The sequence below is a fragment of the Aulonocara stuartgranti genome (genome assembly GCF_965226115.1).
Source record: "Aulonocara stuartgranti genome assembly, chromosome: 18".
Classification (NCBI taxonomy): domain Eukaryota; kingdom Metazoa; phylum Chordata; class Actinopteri; order Cichliformes; family Cichlidae; genus Aulonocara; species Aulonocara stuartgranti.
Window position 1 is genome coordinate 21653808 of NC_138954.1, and position 22888 is coordinate 21676695.

Here is a 22888-nt window from a genome sequence, read left to right on the forward strand (position 1 = left end):
ATGGACCAGTGTGATGGGGGCAGTTAACTATACTATAATTGTGGAAGAGTTCATTAAATCTCCAGCACAGAGCTTCACTAAGACCTTCACAGTTTCAAGGGGACAAATTGATGATTTGAATAACTTTACAACATACAGCTGCAAAGTTTACGCCTCCAACAGTGCTGGAAGAAGTGCCCTAAGTAGCACAAAGATAATAACAACGTGTAAGTGCATACAAACAGCTGGTTTTGATGGTTTTTCAGATGATGCACGTACACATAAAATATACATAATTACTTCTAAATCACTGATTAACGCCTGTATTTTCTGTTGGAAGTGGTGCAGCCACCCACTAATGTGAAAGTAGTAGCAACAGGAAGAAGTACAGCCCGAGTGACATGGAACTCAGTGGATAAAGTCCTGCTGTACCGAGTGGCTGTGAGTGACAATAAAAACCCCAGCAACATGCTATTCATTAGAAACACCACCAGCACAACCTTTGATATAAGTAATCTGGAGCCCTGCTCCACCTACACAGTGGGAGTATCATCATTCAACTTCTTCTTGGTGCCTGGGGAGGCTGCTAATGTTACACACACTACCTCTAGTGAGTATCTGTGCAACATCAATTATTTGTCTATTTCCCTTCTCTTCTCTTGTTTAAAAATATAAAATCAACATCAGATAAAGCGTAGAAAAGTATTTACTACCAGAACCACTGAAGCATAGGCCTGATTCCCTGTTTTTATAGATGAGGACAACTATTACCTGCATCGTGATGATATTTGTGAATGAGCTCCGTCAGAGTGTTTTGTTTGACCTGTTAGGGATAACCGAGAATATGTTTATGTACCTACATTTACCATTTTTGCTGACTTCTGAAACATAATTATGCCATCTGTTTACAATTTGTACATTTTTTTCTTTACTTTATTCAGCTATTAATTCGGTGACGACAGTCTCAGTGGACTACAGCTGCTCCAGTGGCAGTGTGACAGCAACTTGGGATGTGGTCTTTGGGGCCAGCTTGTACAGAGCCACAGCTGTAGATGGAACCGGCGCTTCTAGTAACTGCACATCAGCTTCGACTAGCTGCCAGATCTCCATGTTAAAATGTGGTGAGAAGTATGAGGTCCGTGTTACAGCCCTCTCTGGCGACTGCAGCAGCACCTCCAACAAATCTTCAATGTTTGAGACAGGTGAGGGCAGCGGCTGTGAAAACAAATATGACCTCTCTGAGGCTCATCCCCTGTCGCCTTTATACTGCATGTTTTCAATCATACTTCCACCTCCTCTTTTTTCCTTACATTGCACAGTGCAATCTATTCAGAACAAACTGTACCCTTAGGTCAGACTTTTTAGGTTCTTTCCATGGTGTCCTTTGTTCTTTGTTCCTTGAGCAGCAAGTCACAAGTTCATGTTATCTAATAAGACCTGCCATCTAATACCAGCTAAAAAAGCCTTCAAAAGCTCTTTACAGTCTATTGAAGTTAGGGAGTTATCAAAAGTCATATATAGGATGGGTCTGAAACATGAACAGGTGAAGGAGATACACAATCGTGTACTGTACACCAAGTCTTCAAGCTGTTTTGATGATGTGATTAATTTAATGTAAATGAAAAACAGAATTTGGTAGCCTGCGTGATGTTAAAGATGAAATCGATAATTTTTTCTAGGTTGTTTAAACCAAAAAAGGATATATATGCATAATTAATGTGTAATTACATCTCTCGACAAACTGATACATTCTCATAAACTTTGAATGAATCCATTAAAAATACATAAGAGCAGGCACCAGTTTCTGGAAGTGTCCTAAAAATCACACTTTCCCCATTGATAAACAGTTTGATTACATTCTCACATTGTATTAAAGTTTATGCACTAAGACGTCAACAATGTTACATGCATTTCAACGAATGTATCACTAATGCCAACTAACAGCAGCTAACAGAGGCTAACAGCAGCAACAACATCAGAAAACGTTAAGATATCCTCGACAACTCACTTCGGTATAGCTAGCATTGGTTTTAAAAAAGTTTTCACAGAGTCAAGAGTCATGTTCCACTCTGAGTACACTCACTGCAGACGAACAGTGGCCAGAGTTGAGGTGATCAGAGAAAGTAGGCAACATTTTGGTCGCTTATGAAGAAGTGCACGATGTGGACTTACATTCAATACGCTTTTGTTAGTGGTTGCTCTAGTGCGTAAAGAATGGTGCATAGAAAATAAATAAATTAATGTTAATGGTTCTACAAGCATGAACCTAGCTCTTCAAGGGCCGTCACTACTGGCTTTGTTGGCCACCAACACCCTTGGCCATCAGTGACCTCAGCTATGTATGCATTCCCTTGCAAATACATAGAAGTAACTGTTCATTAGCCATATTTCTTTTAACATGTCTACAAAATTTAAGCTTTTTTCTGTGTCATTTTCGATTACTAAACGATATATGGACGAGTTAGGGTCACGATGAGGGTGTCATTTATGTCATGAAATTACAGTGAAAGGGGGAAAAAATGCATTATGTAAATGTGCAAAATGACTCATTGTGTCATTTCTACAATTTGATGCCAGGATGGAAGTGAGAGGTGCACTTATCTTATCCTCCCATCCTTAATTCGTTCTTTTCCCCCAGTCCCCTGCGCCCCAGCAAATCCTCAGGCTTCATACACTTGCAACAGCAATGTAGTCGTCTTCAGCTGGCAGCCCACCAACAACGCCCTCTATTATGTGGCGACGTCTGTGGATAGCAATGGCATGTCAACGGAGTGTCGAACAACAGACATCATGTGTTACTTCACTGATGCGGAGTGCGCTCAGAACTACACGTACCGTGTGTATGCTGTCACCTTACAGTGTAACACCGACATCACCGAACCTGTGATTGTTCAAACCTGTGAGTATTTCTTACAGTCTTTGTTGTGACTTTTCTAAAATGTGATTACAGAAGCTTTTTGTGGTTGGTTGCGCTAACAACTGGTAAAGTTTAGTTATTTTTTAAACACTTTGAATTAAAGGAAAGGAACAAAATACACATTCTTCTCCATTTTCTTTCTTTAGCTCCTTGTCTTCCAACTAACTTGAGAAGGAAAGCTGAGTGTGACCCTAACAGGCTGGTCATAAACTGGGACTCTGCTGCTGGAGCTCTTTCCTATTTTGTAGAAGCAAAGGGAAACACTAAAGAAAGCTACAACTGCACAACTTCCTCCAGCAGCTGTGAAATTACCAATGTGCCATGTGGTGAACACCTCAGCGTGTGGATTGTTGCCTCCAATAGCAAGTGCTCCTCTCCCCAAGTTTTGGGGGAGGTTGCACAGACTGGTATGTATTGAGTCACTGTTTGAAATTTTCATAGTTCCCGAGATGTCATACTGCTAAACCAGGTGGCAGAGACTCGTAGACACTAACATCCTCTCTTTTCAGTTCCCTGCACCCCAAACAATGTCACAGTATCAGTGGACTGCAGCCAAAACTCTGCAACACTTGATTGGATAGAAAGCAGTGGCGTTATATTGTACGTCATTGTCGCCCAAGATGCACACGGCAATTCATACAGGTACATGTCAATGGACAGCACCCGTATGATTGATGGCCTGAGATGTGGACAGAACTACACTGCCAGTGTTTTTGGCACGGATTTCATTTGCAACAGCACCACCAGTCAGGAGGTTTCTTTTATGACAGGTAGGTCAGAAGATTGATAACACTGTTGTGTTGTGTCACCTATGTATAGACTATACACTATATATATTATACCTAAAAAAAATTAAACCAGCAATTACTTTAAAAAAATTAAAATCACCAAAAATCAGAATTAGTCTTAAAAAGGATGTAATAGTTAGTCTCCAACAATGTTTCTGTGAGATCCACCCTCGTTTGTTATGTTCAGTTTCATGTGCAGATTTATGATGAAGACACTTAACACCTGTTAAGTTACTATGAACTGAATCATCTTTCTCCTCTCCAGCACCGTGTCCTCCGACAAACATCGAAGCGTTTAGAGACTGTGATGCCAATCGTGCTGTGATAGTCTGGCAGAACCATCAGTCCACAGGCCTCTACACCGCCACTATAGCAGATCAGAGTGCTGATCAGCTAAACTGCACCAGCAACACAGGGAACAACTGTACAATAACTTCTCTGCCTTGTGGAAAGAAATACAACGTCTCGGTCACTTACAATGATGGAAACTGTCCGTCAGCCTCGAGTGTGGTCAGCATGGACTCAGGTACTACTGCTTTAAATTAAATCTGTTCATCAGAGCACCATATTTGATCCTGCAGAAGAAATGATTACAAAAAAATGGAAATATCCTAAATAAACCAGATGAGTTGAATAAAATGTGTTGAAACTTTAATTTAAAAATAATAAATAATATCTAAAATCTGATATCTGATATCTACTTTTAACCTAAGGAAGTGAGTGGAGCGCCATTTCTGGTATAGAAATGGTATACCATTTCTATTGATTTTAAATGGCAGATGATGTTGTGTGTCTTTTTTCAGTGCCATGTGGTCCTGAAGGAGTCGGAGCCCATGTGAACTGCACAACTGGTGAGCTGACAGTCTTCTGGAACATCTCCACTACTGCTGAGAGCTACACCACTGTGATATCCAGAGGATCGGGCCAGCCTCTGTACTGTAACTCCACAGAGACACAGTGCAGTACAGGAGGACTGGAGTGTGGAAGCTCCTACTCAGTGACGGTCTTTTCTATCACTGGGACGTGCAAGAGCCTGCCGAGCACAGAGGTCACAGTGGACACATGTGAGACCTGCAGATTTTTCATGATCATATATGTAGATAGAGCCACAAGACTTTGTTAGATAAATCCTCCAAATTGTGTTTCTTATTCGTTTCCTTTCAGTGCCGTGTCCTCCCACCAACGTCACAGTGACACGCACATGTGCTCCACACCCTGTTCCTGTGTCTTGGCTCGCCAGTGATGGTGCCAAATACTACACTGCTGTTGCTTTGAGCAGTGAAGGTCACAGGTCCTCGTGCACAACCAATAAAACCTCCTGTAGCCTCACTGGGCTCCACTGTGGGGAGGTTTACACAATAGGTGTTTCAGGAGTTGATGACAAGTGTGAAATTCAACAGAGCAACACTGTCTCTGTGAACACAGGTAACACGACCTTGACCTAAACCACCGATGTCAGTAATGTGGGTCTTATTTGGGGAATCTGGAAGCGTTACTGATATTTTATTTCATTCCAACTCCAGGACCATGTGCTCCCTTTAATGTGTCGAGCCAGCTGATCTGTAGTGCTAGAGCCGCTCACGTGTCCTGGGACCCCAGTCCGAATGCACTGAGCTATGCAGTGGAAGCCATAAGTGATGGGCAGACCCTCACCTGCAACAGCTCCAGCCCCAACTGCGCACTGAGTAACCTGCTCTGTGGCCAAGCATATGAAATTGTTGTGACTGCCACGGATGGCACCTGTGTCAGCAACTACAGTGCCCCCTTCAGGCAAGACCAAGGTACTGACTTTGACTGGCAATTGCTCCGGTGAGGAGAAGCCTCTCAGTCTCAGTATATTGAGATTAATCTTCTTCTACTTGGACCGTTTTTTTTTTACAGCGGTGATTCCTATAATATTATATCCTATAATATTGTCACCAGTAATTTCTTAAATATGCCCCCACTGGACTTGAGATTTAATATGTAAATTTATGTTTTTCACTGATCTCTTGCAAAAGAAACTTGACCTAACAAGACCTGCCTTTTTCCAGCCTCATCGCACATTACTGGTTTAAACACTTTAGCAGTGAAGATAGAAAACTCAAACTAAACAAGGCATCATAGTTGTCCTTCTTTTACATTCTTTTCAATCAAACTGATAAGCAATTAGTTTTTTTTAAACTCTACTCAATCCCAGATCAGTTATTTTTCTTGGTTTTAATACACTATACTGGTCATGGCTTTCTTCATCGAACTCAGTACACAGTTCAGCTGAGAAAAGTCTTTGTGATTAACTCCCACTGTGTTCTGTTTCTCTCAGTGCCATGCGCTCCAGGGAACATCAGTACAGACTTGTCCTGCAGCACCAATGACTTAACGGTCAGCTGGATCTCTTCTTCTGCATACCTCCAATACAGTGTCACTGCTGTGCCATTAACTGGAAATGTAACTTCGGTCATCTGCCACACTGATGGTGCCAGCTGTGTTCTGAGCGGCCTTCAGTGTGGACAGACGTTTAATGTCTCAGTGGAAGTGTCCTCTGGCAGCTGCAAAGGACCGCACAGCCCTCCACAGACTGTTCAGACAGGTAACAATGACGGTTATTGTAAATCTATAATTTCATCTATCTGCTAATGCTTCCTTAATGTTTTTTTAAGTAGATAAAGTCCAAAATCAATTGTTTTAGAATCGGAATATTTAGCAAGAAAGGAAAGAGATCATTCTATACCAACTATGTGACAAAACAATCAACATAACTGTCCTGTAAATGTTAATTAGTACAGCATTTTAAATTTCATGCCCTCACATGCTGATGGAGGTGTGGTCCCACTCCTGAAATTCATATAAATTACCTCCAATAGATGAGGATTTACTTTGGGTCAGCTGGGATAGGCTGTCACATGATTCCCTCAGTGCTGCACTTCTCCTGTCCTAATACTCACACTCATTAATGCTCATATTAAAACAAAATGATAACACATTATTCTTGTCTTGTTTAAACCTTTGACATGCCAACTCTGGAAACTGCCATGTTAATTAATGAACAAGTGCAGCCTGTATTAAACCTGACAAAAGCGATATGAACTCTGAAATTGTATTCTTAAAAGGCTTACATTTAAAACACAAAATCATTTAAGATAAGTTTTTTATATAGATACTACTTGAGCAGTTGGATTTACAGTGTGTCATATCTATTTCCAGCACCCTGCTCCCCTCAGAGCTTGGCAGCAGAGACAGACTGTGGATCAAACTCGCTGCTGGTCTCCTGGAATTCCTCTTTCGGTGCTTCCAGCTACACAGCTAAAGTTATGGGCCCACATGGCTTCTCTGAGACGTGCTCCTCATCAGATCTTAGTTGCTCTTTTTTCAACCTGCAGTGCGCCACTCAGTACAGCATCACAGTAGCATCCAAGAACAACCGCTGCACCAGTGCTCCCATTCAAACTACTATCACAACAGGTGTCATTTACATATATTTGTGCATTTCATGAGTTTCCAAATCATATTTGGACTTTTGGGACACATCATGTATCATGTAACGTATGTTCCTCCAGGACCATGTGACTCAGTTAACGTGACCAGCTTCCTGCACTGTGGCTCGGACGTGGCCACGGTGTCCTGGATTGCATCTCCCGGAGCTCTGACCCACACTGTGCTCGCTCAGGATGGCACATCTCATGATTATATTTCCTGCAGGACTAACACGACTTCCTGTCAGCTGAAGCAGCTGCAGTGTGGGAAAGTTTACAACCTCACAGTCATGTCTGAGGACGCCACCTGTAACAGCACTGGAGCAAGCCATGTTATAATGACAGGTAGGGAAACCACACACAGCAAAAACAAAGATGTTTTACAATCTTTAGAATCAACGAACACATTTATTAAACGTGTTTCTTTTTGTCTCCTTCGCAGCTCCATGTCCTCCCACTTTCATGAATAACACTCTGATCTGTGGCACCAGTTCCTCTTTTCTGTCATGGACCCCGGTGGCTGATGCTACAGGTTACACAGTTAACTCCACAGCTTCAAACGGCCACAAATTGTCGTGTAGCTCAGCCACAGCTTCATGCACACTGACTGATCTTCAGTGTAGTGAGACCTACACAGCTACAGTGACTGCACACGGTAACGAGTGCGACAGTGCGCCTGGAACCAGCACCAGCATTACCACAGGTGAGCATGCTTCAAATGGCACATACACGTGATCTTGCTTCATCCCCCTGCTAAACCAATGTACTGCTCTTTCTCCAGCTCCCTGTTCTCCAGTTATCATTTCTAAGCAGTATACCTGTGGCACCAACACAGCAGTGTTCAGGTGGACTGACCCTGCGGGAAGCCTCAGTTTCCTGGCTCAGGTAGAAGGAAAAGGGCATCAGGACGACTGCCACACGACAAATACCAGCTGCGTGTTTGAAAATCTCCCCTGTGGCTTGGATTTGAATGTAACACTCCAGGCTCAGGGGGCGCAGTGCAACAGCAGCCCAAGTGTCAACGAATCATTAGAAACAGGTAAATAACAGACATTTTTCCTGTCATAGAGTAAGATGAAAAGAAATCACCACTGGACCTCATATCTGCCCCGTATAGTATTGATTTTTTAATTTCAGGTTCAATTATATAGCACCAAATCACAGTAACAGTTGCTTCAAGATTATTGGGACTTGAATACTGAAGGTATTCTTCAGTGTTCAAGAGAAAACTCTATCAAGCAACCCGCTATGAACAAGTACTTTGTAACAGTGGAAAGGAAAAACTCCTTTTTAACAGGAAGAAACTTCCAGCAGAACCAGGCTCAGGAAGAGGCAGACATCTACTGCAACTGGTTGGGGAGTGAGGAAAGAAAAAAGGGGAAAGAACAAGAGCGTACGGAGACAGGACAGATATAGCACTGTCCAGCCTGCTAAATCAGCTTAGCACAATTAATAAAAATAAGGGGAAATAGCCAGACAGCCAACCCTCACTAACTTCCCCCCAATCTATTATTAGTTTCTATTTTCTAGTGAATGTGGCTTATATTCCATCTGTTTCTACATCTTTCAAATCGTTATAAACATTAAGGGAAAATATGACGTCATCAATTTCCTCATGTGTATTTCCTCTAAATGTCAACCTCATAACACGTCAGTTTAAACTTCGTGTGTTTGTAACCTGATTGGTCGTTGAATGTTTTTCTCTTTTCTCTCCAAAGTCGCGTGCGCCCCACAGAACGTGAGCGCCGCCCTGCTGTGTTTGAATCATTCAGCCCTGGTGACGTGGGTGGGAAGCCCCAGTGCTACAGGATACAATGTGACAGCAACAGCACAGGATGGACACGCACACCACTGCCACACCAATTCTACCAGCTGTCAAGTCCATGACATCCACTGTGGTGAAACCTATAGCATTACCGTTACACCTTACTCTCAGACATGCATAGGAAATCCAAGTGCAGCCTACAGCTTTCCAGCAGGTACTTGAAGTCATATACTGTCCATGAGGAGAGCTCTCCCTACTTTTCAGAAAGACAACAGGAAACCATTTTTCTTATGTTCTCTGCAGGCCGTTGTGCTCCTGGTAACATCGCCGTGTCTCCAGCTTGTGAGGGCAACAGCACAGTCTCCTGGTCTCCTGTAATGGGAGCTGATATGTACATAGCAACAGCAATGGCAGATGATGGACACACTCATACCTGCAGCTCAAACTATTTAGACTCATGCAATTTCACTGACCTCCACTGTGGGGAAACCTACGCTGTCACTGTTGTCAGTGTAGACAGGGGCTGCTGGAGTGAACCAAGCTCAGCAGTGCAGCTCAGGACAGGTGAGAGAAAGCTGGAAGGAGCATCTCTGTGTTTTGGGGTCTGTAGGCTGATTTACTAAAAAGTAACAACAACAATACTGAAACATTAATCCTTTTTGATTTGCTCACCTCCTGTATCTTCCTAGCTTTGTGTCCACCCACTAACTTGACGGGTCATGTCAGCTGTGATGCCAACGCACTGACCCTCACTTGGGATCCGGTGACTGGAGCTATCTATGTCTTACAGTATGAGCAGATAGGCAGTGCACTCCCTCATTCAGCCAACGTCACCTCTAACTCTTCCCACACTCTGGCTAATCTGCTGTGTGGGCAAAGGTACGCTTTCCGCATTGCAGCCCAGGATGGAAACTGCCGCAGCAGTTACAGTCCACCCATAGAAATAAGTACAGGTAATGAGTGTTTCCATAGCAACGGCAGCAAAAGTTGTTGTGGGGCATGCATAACCCATCAGCTCTCCTTTTCTTTCAGCCCCCTGTCAGCCCACAAACTTAACGGTCCAAGTGGACTGTGGGACAAACAATGGGAATTTTTCCTGGGATGAAAGCAGCAGTGCAGGTTTCTACACTGTGCAGGTGACAGGGGAGCACGGCCACGTAGCATCCTGCTCCTCTAATGACACCTCCTGCGCTGTGAAACTTCACTGTGGCCGCTCGTACTCTGCAACACTGGTGGCCTCCACAGAAAGCTGCAACAGCAGCAAACACACTGATATTTCTTTTGACTCGGGTAAGACAAAACATTTATACTACAAGAGCAAGTCTTAGACCTGCTTAGATCTGGAAAAAGCATGTGATCTGGTGCAAAGGGAGGAACTGTGGTCCTCTGTGAGGAAGACAGGAGTGGCATTGGAGTATGTGAGAGTGGCGCAGGAAATGAATGACAGTAAGACACCGGTGGGGTGAGATTACATCAGGGATCAGCTCTGAGCCTGTTGTTTGCAATGATGAAAGTGGAAGTGGTGAAAGTCAGGCAGGGTCTGCATAGACAATGATATTTGAAGCCTAACTGTGATCTGTAGTGAGAGTATGGATCAGGGGGCGGTGCCTGGAGAGAAGAGGTTTCAATGAGATTTTCATTAGAAGTGGGATGTTGGAGGACAGGATTGGAAATATAATAGAAGAGGAGCAGCTCAGCTTCAGTTTTTGAGACATAAAGTTGGAGAGGCAATGTTGACATGGTTGGACATGTGCAGAGGAGCGGTGGTGGATATATTTGACCGAGGATGTTAGGTATGGAGCTGTCAGGCATAAGTATAATTAAGTATAAGTATTTATTTACTCATTTATGCGCTGCTCGGATCAGCTGGTTGTGTTTGTGGCATTTAAAACACTTATTGCCAACATGGATACTATGGAGTGCCCCCTGGTGGACAAAATATCCACTGTAAACGCAACGTGTTTGAAGAATGTTTCTCTGATCTCTTCTTTTACTTTAATTTTCATGTATTGATCATTATAAATTCTGAAAATAGCTCAGATCAGTTGATAAGCATCCCAGTCGGACTTTAAACCTGACAGTGTAATTCTTCTTCTTCTTCTTCTTTTTTTTTTTTTACAGAGGTTTATGAGAACAAATTAAGTTGGTGATACAAAAAATTCCGTTTATAAAACCTTGAAAGGACTTGGGACCGTTTTTGGTCCCGAGAACCACGAAAATATGGATTTTTGAGGTCCTTTCAAGGATTAACATTTAATTTTATTATTTATTTATTTATTTCCCAGCAATTTCCTAATGTTGTAAACCTCAACATCTGGCAATAAACCCATTCTGATTTCTGATTTCTGATTTCTGATTTCTGATTATCAAATCACCTTGGCAGCTTGTCTGTTGTATGTAGAGTATAGTATCATTATGTTTTTGATGCTCCCCTGTAGCTCCCTGCCTACCAAAAGATGTTGTGGCAGAGTTGGACTGTAACACCAACATGATGACTGTGAGCTGGTCTCAGACTCCGGGCTCAGATAACTACACCGCCTGGGCCATCAGCAGCACAGATGATCACAGAGCTTCCTGTAACTCGACATCCGACTCCTGCTCCATCCGTGACCTGCAGTGTGGAAAAGTCTACCAGGTGGTTGTCACCTCCTCTTCTGTTCACTGCAACGTCATTGCTGGCTCTGACTACAAGGTTCAGTCAGGTGAGTGCAGGTCTTTTAAATCCAAGACATTTAACAAAACATAATTTGTTATATGTTGAGTAAACCTGCTTCTTCTCCCCCCCCCCAAACCACTTTTAGCTCCATGTAAACCTGAGAACACGACTACTGACCAAAACTGCAGCTCGAGCGTCATTACAGTAAAGTGGAACCAAGGTGACACAAAACAGAATTACACTGTTAAGGCTACGTCTGCCTCAGGTGTGAACTCCACCTGTGACTCCACCCAGAGCAGCTGTTCCTTCCTGGACCTGAGCTGTGGTCAACTCTACACTTTCACAGTGATGGGACACACAAATGTTTGTATAAGCGAGTGGAGCACTCCTATAGAGAAGCTCACAGGTACACACGCTATGTACATCTTTCAAAAATCAGTTACATTTAGGGAAATATACTTGGTCTCTTCTTAATTGCACTACAATAAGAAGATATTTGTGTTTATTTTATTAATTTGAAGCTAAATGCTAACAGCACATTCATTTAGCTTGTTACTAACATCATAGACTGGCACATAGTGCAGGTGTTACTGCAAGAGACAGTCTATAAACCCATGATGTTACATTAAAGCCCTGCAGATTGTATATGGATTAAATAGCACATAAACCTGTGGTTTAATCTCAAACTATCACTTAAATTTTACCATTCATTTCCTCATTTTCTATATCTGCTTCCAAGTTGTGCTTCTCTCTATTTCTAGGCCCATGCCCTCCTACCAATGTGTCAGCTGAGCTAAATTGTACTACCTTTAAAGCTCTGGTCACTTGGAGTAATACTGCAGCAAACACGGGATACATGGTCCAGGCCACGTCTGCTAACGGACACAGCTCCAACTGCAGTGACTTGGGCACATCGTGTCATCTTAACAGCCTGGTTTGTGGACAGGAATACTCTGTTGTTGTGGAAGCAGTGGACCCCGGATGTACTGGTCCTTCCAGTGTCCCCACCACCATCACAACAGGTGAGTATACAGTAGCTTTTAACACAGGGGGAGTTTTTTACTTTCAAAAATTCTAACTTTTATAATGTTTCCTCCCTCCAGAGCCCTGTGTTCCTATGAATGTCAACTTTCACTATAACGTGAGTGCTGCCAAGGTGCAGTGGAGTGCAGGGAGCGGTGCAAGCTCATACTCTGTCCGAGCTGTGACACAGCAAGGCCTGAGTTTAACCTGTAACACCATAAACACTGACTGTGTTCTGACTGGTTTACAATGCAGTCAGACCTACAGCATCACTGTGACGGCTAAAAACCAGGCCTGTGACAGTCAGATCTCTGACGCCTCCCTCCTTATGACAGGTTAGTAGTCAAATCAGGAAGGAACATGTGTACACGTATGTACATGTGTGCATTTTAATAACTAAATGTGTTTGTTTTCCCTTAATTCAGAACCCTGCCCACCCACAAACATTCAAGCCAATGTGTCTTGTGGGCAACCCACTGCAACGGTGTCCTGGCAGCAGAGTGGCCTTGCTGCAGGTTATGTTGCCTACTTCGACAGCCAGCGTGGACACGACACTTTCTGTGTTGGCACAGACACGGATACAAGTTGTGTCGTCTCAGGGCTGATGTGTGGCACGGTGTACAACGTCTGGGTCAAAGCCCTGGGACATCAGTACAACAGCTCTGACAGCATAGTGGTCCCTCTAACATCAGGTAATGAAAACCCCACACAACGTGGCATCAAACTACTCGTTACTGATCAATTCAATATTAGCTACTCTTTCTGTGTTGCCACAAGTAGTGAAGCATCTTACTAAGTGGTCTCTTAATAGTGAAGTTCCTCATTACCTATGGATTATTTTAATTTCAATATTATTAATATAGCCTCAAATCACAACAGCAGCCTTAAGGTACATGCTTTATACTGTGATGTAAAGACCCCACAATAATACAGAGCAAATAACAACAAGCAAATAAAACCCTATAAGTTAGCACTTTGGTGACAGTGGGAAGGAAAAATCCCTTTTAGTAGGAAGAAACCTCCGGCAGAACCAGGCTCATCATCGGGGGCCATCTGCCACAACTTTGGTAGGTGTGGGGAGGAAGACAGAACAAAGACATGCCGGGAAGAGAGCCAAAAATCAATAATAGCTATATAAACAGATAGATTCTTTATGTCTTTAGTGAATAATTATCTTGTATAAATTATTAGGGAAGCTATTAAGAAACTGCTGATGAAAATCTCATTAACTACCAGCTCGTTCATGACTCATCACTTGTTCTTTAGTAACCAAGTTTTTGTGTCCCTTGTTGTAAAGAGTTACCATACTTGATATTATTCTTGATCCCACAGGACCTTGTGAGCCAAGCAATATTGAAGTGATTTACGACTGTGGGGGCAGCTCTGCCAACATATCGTGGCAGCCCAGCGATGGAGCTGTGCTCTACATTACTGTGCTCACAGCTTCTTCAGGACACACAGCCAGCTGCACCACCAACCAAACCAGCTGTCAGCCGAGGCCTCTGCGATGCGGAGAGGAATACAGCGTCACTGTGAAGGCTGTTGGAGAGACTTGTAACAGCAGTTCTCAGATGACAGGATACCTCACCACAGGTGCTCGTTTCAGCCAAACCTTTTGTCTCATTTACATCACAGTTCAGACCGTTTAACTTGTTCTCCCTCCAGAGCCCTGCGTTCCTACAAATGTGTCCATCCACTACAACTTGAGTACTGCCCGGGTGATGTGGAACACAGCGAGAGGTGCTGCGTCGTACTCTGTTCAGGCTGTGAGTGACCGAAACTTGACAGTCGCCTGTAACACCAGCAACACACACTGCTCCCTGACTGCTCTGCAGTGCAGCCACACCTACAGCATCACTGTGATGACACAAAGCCTGGCATGCAACAACACTGTGAGCTCTGCACCCTACCGCCTCGTGACAGGTTTGTCAATCCATCAGAAGTGATGCACAGGTTGTGTTTCCAGAGTGAGCGTTTAAATGTGACCCTTTTCTCTTCATTCAGAGCCGTGTCCACCTACTAATGTTCAAGCCAGCATGTCATGCAGACAGCTTACTTCAACTGCATCCTGGCAGCAGAGTGACCTCGCTTTGGGTTATGTTGCCTACTTTGACAACCAAAATGGCCACTACACCTCCTGTATGAGCACAAACACCTCCTGTGTGGTCTCAGGGCTGATGTGTGGTACAGTGTACAGTGTCTGGGTCAAGGCGTTAGGACAGCAGTACAACAGCTCTGACAGCTCAGTGGTCTCGCTTACATCAGGTAAAGAAACACTCAGCATATATATCTGATGTTTTTTTTTTTCATTTGGGAACCTTGATTTATTTATATTTTTATATATATATATATTTATATATATTTATATTTCCTCAGCCCCATGCCTGCCCAGAGACATGACAGTGGAAGTCAACTGCACCTCTGACAATGCAGTCCTGGTGTCCTGGAACGGCACTTATGGCACAACTAACATTTCCCTGATGGCTGTCGTTGGTGGAAGTCTTCAAACTCTGTGCACAACTCAGCAGGAAAGCTGTAACATGACAAGTTTAAGCTGTGGGGAAACCTACAGTCTCAGCATCAACGCCAGCAACGACCAGTGCAGCCTCAGCACACAGACACTGTCTAACTTTACCACACGTGAGTGAGCTTTTACAGGTAATGTGCATGCATGGCTGCTGCTGATTTCATTTGCTCACAATAAAACAAACATAAACATCTTCCTCAGGTCCTTGTCCTCCTCAGAGAGTAGCTGTCAATCTGCAGTGCAGCTCCCGTACTGCTGTCCTATCCTGGGAAGAGAGGTCTAATGTTGAACTGTACACAGCGAGCGCCATCAAGGCGTCAGGAGGGGAAGAGAAAACGTGTGACTCAGTGACCTCCAGCTGTCAGTTCTCGGGTCTGGACTGTGGAGAGATGTATAACTTTACTGTTACAGGCCACAACAGAGGCTGCTGTAGCCAACCCAGCAGTGCCGTGTTCATCCACACAGGTACTCCTGAGACCAAACTGTAAAGTACAGAAAATCCCTTGTTTCAGCTACACAACAGTGGAGATTCTCACTGAAACTGTTCCCATTGTAAATATATGATATATTTTATTTTACATTTGAATATATATTTTAAATATAAAACAAGTAATGATCTTATAAAACCGCATGCATAGCAGACTCAATAATCTAGCAATAAGTAGGAAAGAAGAAATGGGATTTCCTCCAAACATGTCAATCTTAAGGCATCAACAGCAGTAAAACAGTCATAGAACATTTTTACATAATAAGACTCTAAAGGGTCGATTTTGATACTTAAAGTTCATTTTAGAGTTGAAGATATTCATTACTCTAATCACGTAAAAATAAGTTCGGGAATAAAAACTGTATTTTTATATCGTACAACCCTCTTTACAAAAAGTTTAGAGGCTTACATGTAAAAACAGGATGCAGGGATACACAGTCCCTTTAAATCAGACGCTGAAGTTTAAAGTAAGAAATATTTATAGATTAATCGGACATCTTTACTGGCAGAGTTATTATTTTTGCATTCGTTTTTTGTCTAATTATTTTTTATTTTAATTTCATTTTGACCTTCAGATGAGTTTCAGTTATTTTCCAGAGTGGGTTTGCTTGTTTGCGTATTTATATCTGTGTTGATCTTTTTAAACATTTAGATGGAGGACATATGTGAGAGGCAAGATTTGGCACATGTATTACAATAAAAACACAGAATGTTTTAAAGGCAGTTGATTCACAGTCTTGGGAGTCAACCAAAGTGCCAGTAAACATGTCCATCAAAGCCTCATTGGGCAAGTTGCCATAACAGCTTTTACTAAATTAACAAAGCCTAAAGCTAAGAATTTCCTCTATATTTTTAATGTTTTTTTCTTTCTAAAGTCTAGCTTTTATTTTGTTTTAATTAACTAAACCTAGTTTTCATCAACTATGATGTAAAAAATGAAGATTTGAACTCTTTTCTCTCTTTTTACAGAGCCATGTCCACCTACAAATGTTTCTGCTGAGGTGCTCTGTGAGTCCGATGAGATGAAGATCTCCTGGCAAGAGGCGAGTGGTGCTGAGAGTTTCTTAGTTACAGTGAGCGGCAGCGACGGATTGGTGAAGATTTACAGCACAAACCAAACGCTTCTAAGAGCCTCTTTGCCTTGTGGACAGGACTTTAATGTCACTGTTCGAGGACAGGGCAGCATGTGTAATGGCATCCCCAGCAGTCCCACCTTCTTCAAAACTGGTGGGACTTTTTCTACATCATATGCAAATTATTTTAACGTTTATGTTTTGACTGTTTTGTTTTGTTTTCCTTTTTGGGACACAGCTCCATGTATACCAAGGGGTTTGGCAACTGACGCAGAGTGTGGGTTTGACGTGGGCTCCGTCAGCTGGCAGCCAACTGATGGAGCTGAAACATACATTGCTGTAGCCACTGGCCTCGACGGCCACACTCACCGCTGCATAAGCAATACCGCCTCCTGCACCTGGAGCGACCTGCACTGTGGGGAGGAGTACAGTGTTGTAGTGAGAGCAAAGAGCAACAACTGCACCAGTCTGCCGAGCAACAGCTCAATCATCCACATGGGTATGATATTGACAAATGAAAACAAAGTGAAATGAAGTCAGAATACATCATCTCATGTCTGTAATTGTTCAGCAGTTTCTACAGTTTTTCTTAGAAATTTGCACAAGTAAAAGAAACATTATCAGATCATTGTTTCTTTCCAGACCCCTGTGCTCCCCAGAATTTGTCTGCCACTGTGAACTGTGATATGAAAGTGGTGTCTCTGAGCTGGGATGCCAGCAGCGGGGCAAAGATGTACACGGTTTACGCTGAGGCGGGAAACAAGTCAGTCAGTCTCAACACTAACATGACCACAGCCAGCTTCACTGGATTTACCTGCGGACAAAAATACAGCATCAAAATCACACCTCACAGTTGGTACTGTCCTGGAAACTCGAGCGCTTCAGTCTCTGTGCAGACCTGTGCGTACTGTTCAGATACACAGTTTTGACCAACCACACATAATGGAGAAGTGAGCTCTAATCTGAGTTTATATGTTTTTATACCAGGGCCATGCAAACCCATCGGAGTCTCCGCCAGCCAGGACTGTCTTACTAGTATTGCTGTGGTAACCTGGCAGCCTAGTAATGGGTCAGATGTCTACACAGCCACCATGCAGACTGACACCGGCGTGTCAAAAATGTGCATGTCAGACACTAATAAGTGCAGCTTCCTTGACCTGATGTGTGGACAGAACTTCTCTGTCTCCGTCACAGCTTCCAACCAGCAGTGTGACGTCACCTCCGGTCCAGCCACAAGTCTGCAATCAGGTGAGGATTGCATGGCTACTAGAGCAGGAAACGCAGGCTTTCATTGCTATATTTAAACTTCATTTCTTAATTCTGTTTTCATATTTGAAAGGATTTTTTTTTCTCTGTTAGAATTTAAAGGTGAGGAAAGTGACATGTTTTTGTGGTCACTGGGCAAACAAACCTTTCTGAGACTCCCACTTTTCCTCTGCTGGTCTCCAAGCATCTAGTCAGTGCTGGGAGGCTGTCCAATCATAGGAAGCCTGAACAAGGAAAAAGTGTGACAATGTCTAGTTATGGTGTGAGGGGATGGACACAAGCTTTATTATTTCTACAGTCTGTGCTTTTAAATATGTAAAGTCAGCATAGTTAAGGTGTTGTGTAGCAGTAGTAATCATTTTGCTGTATACTGAGGTTTTTGCTCATGATGCTCTCCACACTGAGTGACTGATCCTGTTTGTTGTGTCTGCTTTATCTTCAGTACCTTGTGTTCCCACTGACGTCTCAGTGGTGATGGATTGTGCTAACAACACTGCTGTTGTGTCCTGGGCTTCCAGTCAGGGTGCTGTAAAGTACTCAGTCATGGCCCACAGTGGCCATGTTAATAATGACAGCTGTCAGACCGCTGGCCTTAGCTGTAGCCTCAACAACCTCACCTGTGGCAGCCTCTACACCGTTCACGTTGTAGCTATGGGTGACAGCTGCTCTAGCGTCCCCAGCTGGCCTCTGAAATTCAACTCAAGTAAGAGAAACAACACCAGTGACCAGAGCCTAAAGCACTTTTAAAATATGAATTTTGTGCAGGCGATCAAATGTTTGCAATTTAAAGCATTCAGCTGTGTATTCAAACTGTTGTCATGGTTTCAGTCCCCTGCCCGCCTCAGAACGTGAGCACCCAGGTCGACTGTTCGTCAAACGATCTGACAGTTTCTTGGGAAGCCATCGGAGATGCTGACCACTTCTTGGTTTCACTAGCTGCTGAGAATGGCGAAAGCGAGTTATGCAACACCACAAACACTGTATGTTTCAGCAGCAATGCCACATGTGGAAAAACCTTCACAGTCCAGGTGACCTCTGTCAGAGAACACTGCCGCAGCGTGCACAGTCAGACCCAGAGCATCCAGTCAGGTTAGACAACTTCAGTTCAGTTCAATATTTCTAAAGCGCCAAATGACAATAGTCACCTCGAGGCACTTTATATATATAGTGGCCCCCCAGCAGCTTAGGTGTAATAACTAAGGGAGGATTCAGGGCCACCTGATCCAGCCCTAACTATATGCTTTACCAGAAAGGAAAGTTTTAAGCCTAATATTAAACAGACAGGGTGTCTGTCTCCTAAATCCAGGCTCTGCCTCTCATTTTACTTCTAAATACTCTAGGAACCTGCAGTCTGAGAGCGAAGTGCTCTGTGGAACTATAAGGTCTTCAAAATAAGATGGAGCCTAATTATTCAAGATCTTGTATAAGAGGAGAAGGATTTTAAATTCAAGCTTCAAAGAAAAAAAAAACACTTGACAAACTACGCTGGCTTGCATGGATCCTTCCAACCAATCACCAAATCAACTTTATGTGTTTTAGCTCCCTGCCAGCCCCAGGGGATCATGGGCAGCGTTGACTGTGTGACCAACTCTGCCTGGATATCATGGCTTGATGCTCCCGGGGCAGACAGCTACACTGTGTCCGGTGTAGCTGTAGGTAGAAATGACTACAGAGCCAACTGCACCACCTTTACCAACATGACGTGTGAGATGAAAGACCTGGCCTGTGGTGTGCTTTACAACTTCAGCGTATTGGCCAAAAACAGCGAGTGTGAGAGTCAGCCCAGTGCCCCCATCAGTTTGGAAACAGGTACTTCAGTAAGAGCTGTGTTTTCTCATTTCAGTTAATTACTCGTGCCACAGTCTGAACTTATCAACATCTGCTTCATTCTCAGCCCCCTGCTCCCTCTCTGCTATCACTGCTGTCCCCCAGTGTCACAACTCCTCCATCCTTGTTATGTGGGATCTCATGGAGGGTAGTGAGAGAAACACTGTGTACACTGCTGCAGCAGAAGCCAGTGATTACACGTTGTTGACCTGCAATAACACCGGCACCAGCTGCTCCCTCCTGGAAGCACAGTGTGGCCTTCAGTACACCATCAGCGTAGCTGCTTCATCGGACGCCTGCAGCAGTATGAGAAGTCCTCCCTCCAAAGTTAGCATGGGTACGTCTTCATGTTTATTTTCTGTCAAAAAGTGCATCAAGTTTGGAAGTTCTAAGTTAACAGATATGCAGCTTACCTCAGCTTAAAGACTGGAAGTAGACAAGTATTTTTTAAATAAATTAGCAAGAAAACCCCCCCCCCAACAAAGTGGTTTAGTAATACAGCCAAAATCATAGCTTAAATACAGCAGATACAGATAATTAAAAGCTACTAAATCTAAGTAACTAAAAACCCATCACCTGGCCTTTGTGTATTTATGTTGACTCGTCTTTTTCCACAGAGCCCTGTCCACCCACAGATGTGAGTGTGAACGCTGCCTGTGAGCATCACATGGCGGTGGTGTCCTGGACTCCGTCTCCAGGTGCTGAAACCTACCACGTTGTCGCTGAGGCTGCAGATGGACACACGCATACCTGCAACACAAGCTCCACAAACTGCAGCTTATCAGAGCTCCACTGTGATGAGCAGTACACTGTGTTTGTGACAGCTGGCCATGAGAACTGCTCCAGCAAAGCCAGTCAGAATGTAACACTGAACACAGGTATTTGTTTTCGGACTTGTATGATATTAGTACCAAAAATGACTGAAGAATATAACTAATATTAGCACTCTAAGACTTACACCATCTTAATTGCTCCTTTTACCCAGGTCCTTGCCAGCCAAGTGGACTCTCAGTTACGTACCAGTGTAGCAATCAGTCCGCGACGCTGACGTGGACTCCCAGTGGACCAGCTAAAGACTACTACGGCTGTGCTCAGGCTGGAAATGAAGACATGCTTTACTGTCACAGCACAAACCCCAGCTGTGTTATCAATGGCCTCGACTGCGGAACTGTTTACAGTTTCTCTGTCCAGGCCTCAGACGGGACATGCAACAGCTCCTTCAGTGATCCTGTGCAGATTGAAGCAGGTAAAAAAGGAGCTTCATATTCGTCAAACCCTGAGTAACTTTTCACATTACTGTTACTGACTCCTCCTCTCTTAGTTCCCTGTCCACCAGCTATTGCTGAGGTGCAGCTTTTCCCAATGCAGGACGAGATCGAGGTGATGCGTTTCAGCTGGAAACAGATTACCTGTGGCGACACCGGTTACATGCTCACTTTGAAAGGAAGTCTGCTGGGAGACAGCCAGGCCCTGTTCGAGCTTTCTTCCTATTGGACAAATGTGACATACTTTGAGTTTCCTCTCGTCTGCAGTTCGAATTACAGCGCCACAATGAAGAGCAGGAATGCTGCAGGCATGAGCGACACATCCATGCCTGTTTATGGAACAACAGGTAGATTACACCCCAGATTTGAGCTGTTGTTCACTGCAGTTACACAGGTGCTTCATGTGTCCTCACAAAATCTGGTGTAACTAGTAATCATATGAGCTATTTGTATTTTTTTTCTTTCTTTCTTTTTAAATAAAAAAATGAATGAACTTCTTTAAATCCCATTTCTCTCTCTCAGCTCCTTGTCCACCATCGGGTGTGGTGTACACTGGAAACAGCTCCTTTGCCACAGTTTCGTGGAACGCCTCAGTGTTTGCCGTCAACTACACGGTGTATGACAACAGCATAACGCCAAAGGTCCAGCTGTGCAGCACTGCACAGCTGTCCTGCTCTCTGTCCAACATCGCTTCCAGCGATCTCGCGATCACCGCCAGCAATGCCGCTGGAGAAAGTGAAGCAATAAATGTCACAAAAAGTACGGTTCAGTAGCTTTGTGGTGACAATTAAGACAAGTTTAAAAATGAATAATTAAGATCTAAACTGATCTTCTGTCTTTAGTGGTGACGCACGCACGCAGGAGAAGAGATCTCCAAGAACAGATGTCACTGAATGGTGAGTTTACATTCATTGGATTTTATTCTATTTAGTTTTGATTTTAGAGCTTTATAAGAATTAACTTCCACGTCTACCAGCTTCATCACACTCTGAAGTTCTAAGTCCTCCGGGACTCTGTTCAGAACTTTTTTTCCCTCTCTCCATCAGGAAGCATCTCAGCTCCCGTGTTGGATGTCACACACATAACATCAACAGTCATTTCCATCACATGGTCTAAGGTGGAGGGTGCTTCTTATTACAGCCTGCTGGTTATAAAGCAAAGCAGGTCCCACGAGCACCAGCAGCTGACGGTGTACGGGGAGAGCATCATGCTCACTGATATGAGACCAAACGCCGCCTACTGCATCTCTGTGCTGGCCATTTACGCAGACGCTAGTGGGCCAGAGTCTGAGCCCGTATGTGTGCGGACAGAGAGCGGGCTTCCACAGTAAACAGAAAAGGCACTTCTGAGGCCTCCACACCTCTCCTTTTAAAAATGGCTCCACTTTTAGATGCCAAATCCTTAACACACAATACACAAGCACATTAGATTGTGGGAATTAATGTGGGTTGCTCTGCTCGTGTACCATGAGATGCATTCAGCATTAGCCTCACCACTGATAATAAAGTAGTTGTCTTTAGAATAAAAGGCTCTGTCCTCCAGTTCATGCTTATATTAAAAACTCTTTATAAAGATGGGTTTATGTCTACTGCTGGTTGAAGTTGCATGTTCCTCCTGCTTTTTTAATTCTCATTTTGTAAATTATCATCATTGCTAAATGTGTATTTAACATGCAAATAATTTTCAGACTACATTCTAATAAAATAATGAAAATATTTTCTTTCAGCTTCTTTATGTGTACGTGTGAGTTGTACAAACGACCCGTTGCTTTTTTCTTCTTTTTTTTTTTTTTAAGTGTTTTATTAGAAAACAAAATGCAACAGAGCAATAACTGAAACACAACACAAGCAGGGCTCAAGTGTG

General features: G+C 43.5%; 1 protein-coding gene across 1 annotated transcript; it reads left to right on the forward strand.

The window, feature by feature from the left end:
• LOC309694752 (uncharacterized protein) lies at nt 1-22705 on the forward strand. Its single transcript, XM_082514960.1, has 41 exons — nt 1-206; nt 320-589; nt 921-1181; nt 2618-2878; nt 3043-3303; nt 3406-3666; nt 3950-4210; nt 4488-4748; nt 4849-5109; nt 6868-7125; nt 7221-7481; nt 7579-7839; nt 7918-8175; nt 8855-9115; nt 9205-9465; nt 9591-9854; nt 9934-10191; nt 11340-11603; nt 11703-11963; nt 12319-12579; nt 12661-12915; nt 13006-13272; nt 13913-14173; nt 14246-14503; nt 14585-14845; nt 14957-15220; nt 15309-15572; nt 16564-16821; nt 16906-17166; nt 17310-17567; nt 17655-17915; nt 18376-18636; nt 18762-19022; nt 19473-19742; nt 19828-20097; nt 20378-20638; nt 20746-21006; nt 21082-21372; nt 21548-21784; nt 21868-21921; nt 22072-22705. Exons 1-41 carry the CDS (start codon nt 14-16, stop codon nt 22353-22355), a joined length of 10476 nt encoding a protein of 3491 aa, XP_082371086.1. The 5' UTR covers nt 1-13; the 3' UTR covers nt 22356-22705.
• The last annotated feature ends 183 nt before the right edge of the window (nt 22706-22888 follow it).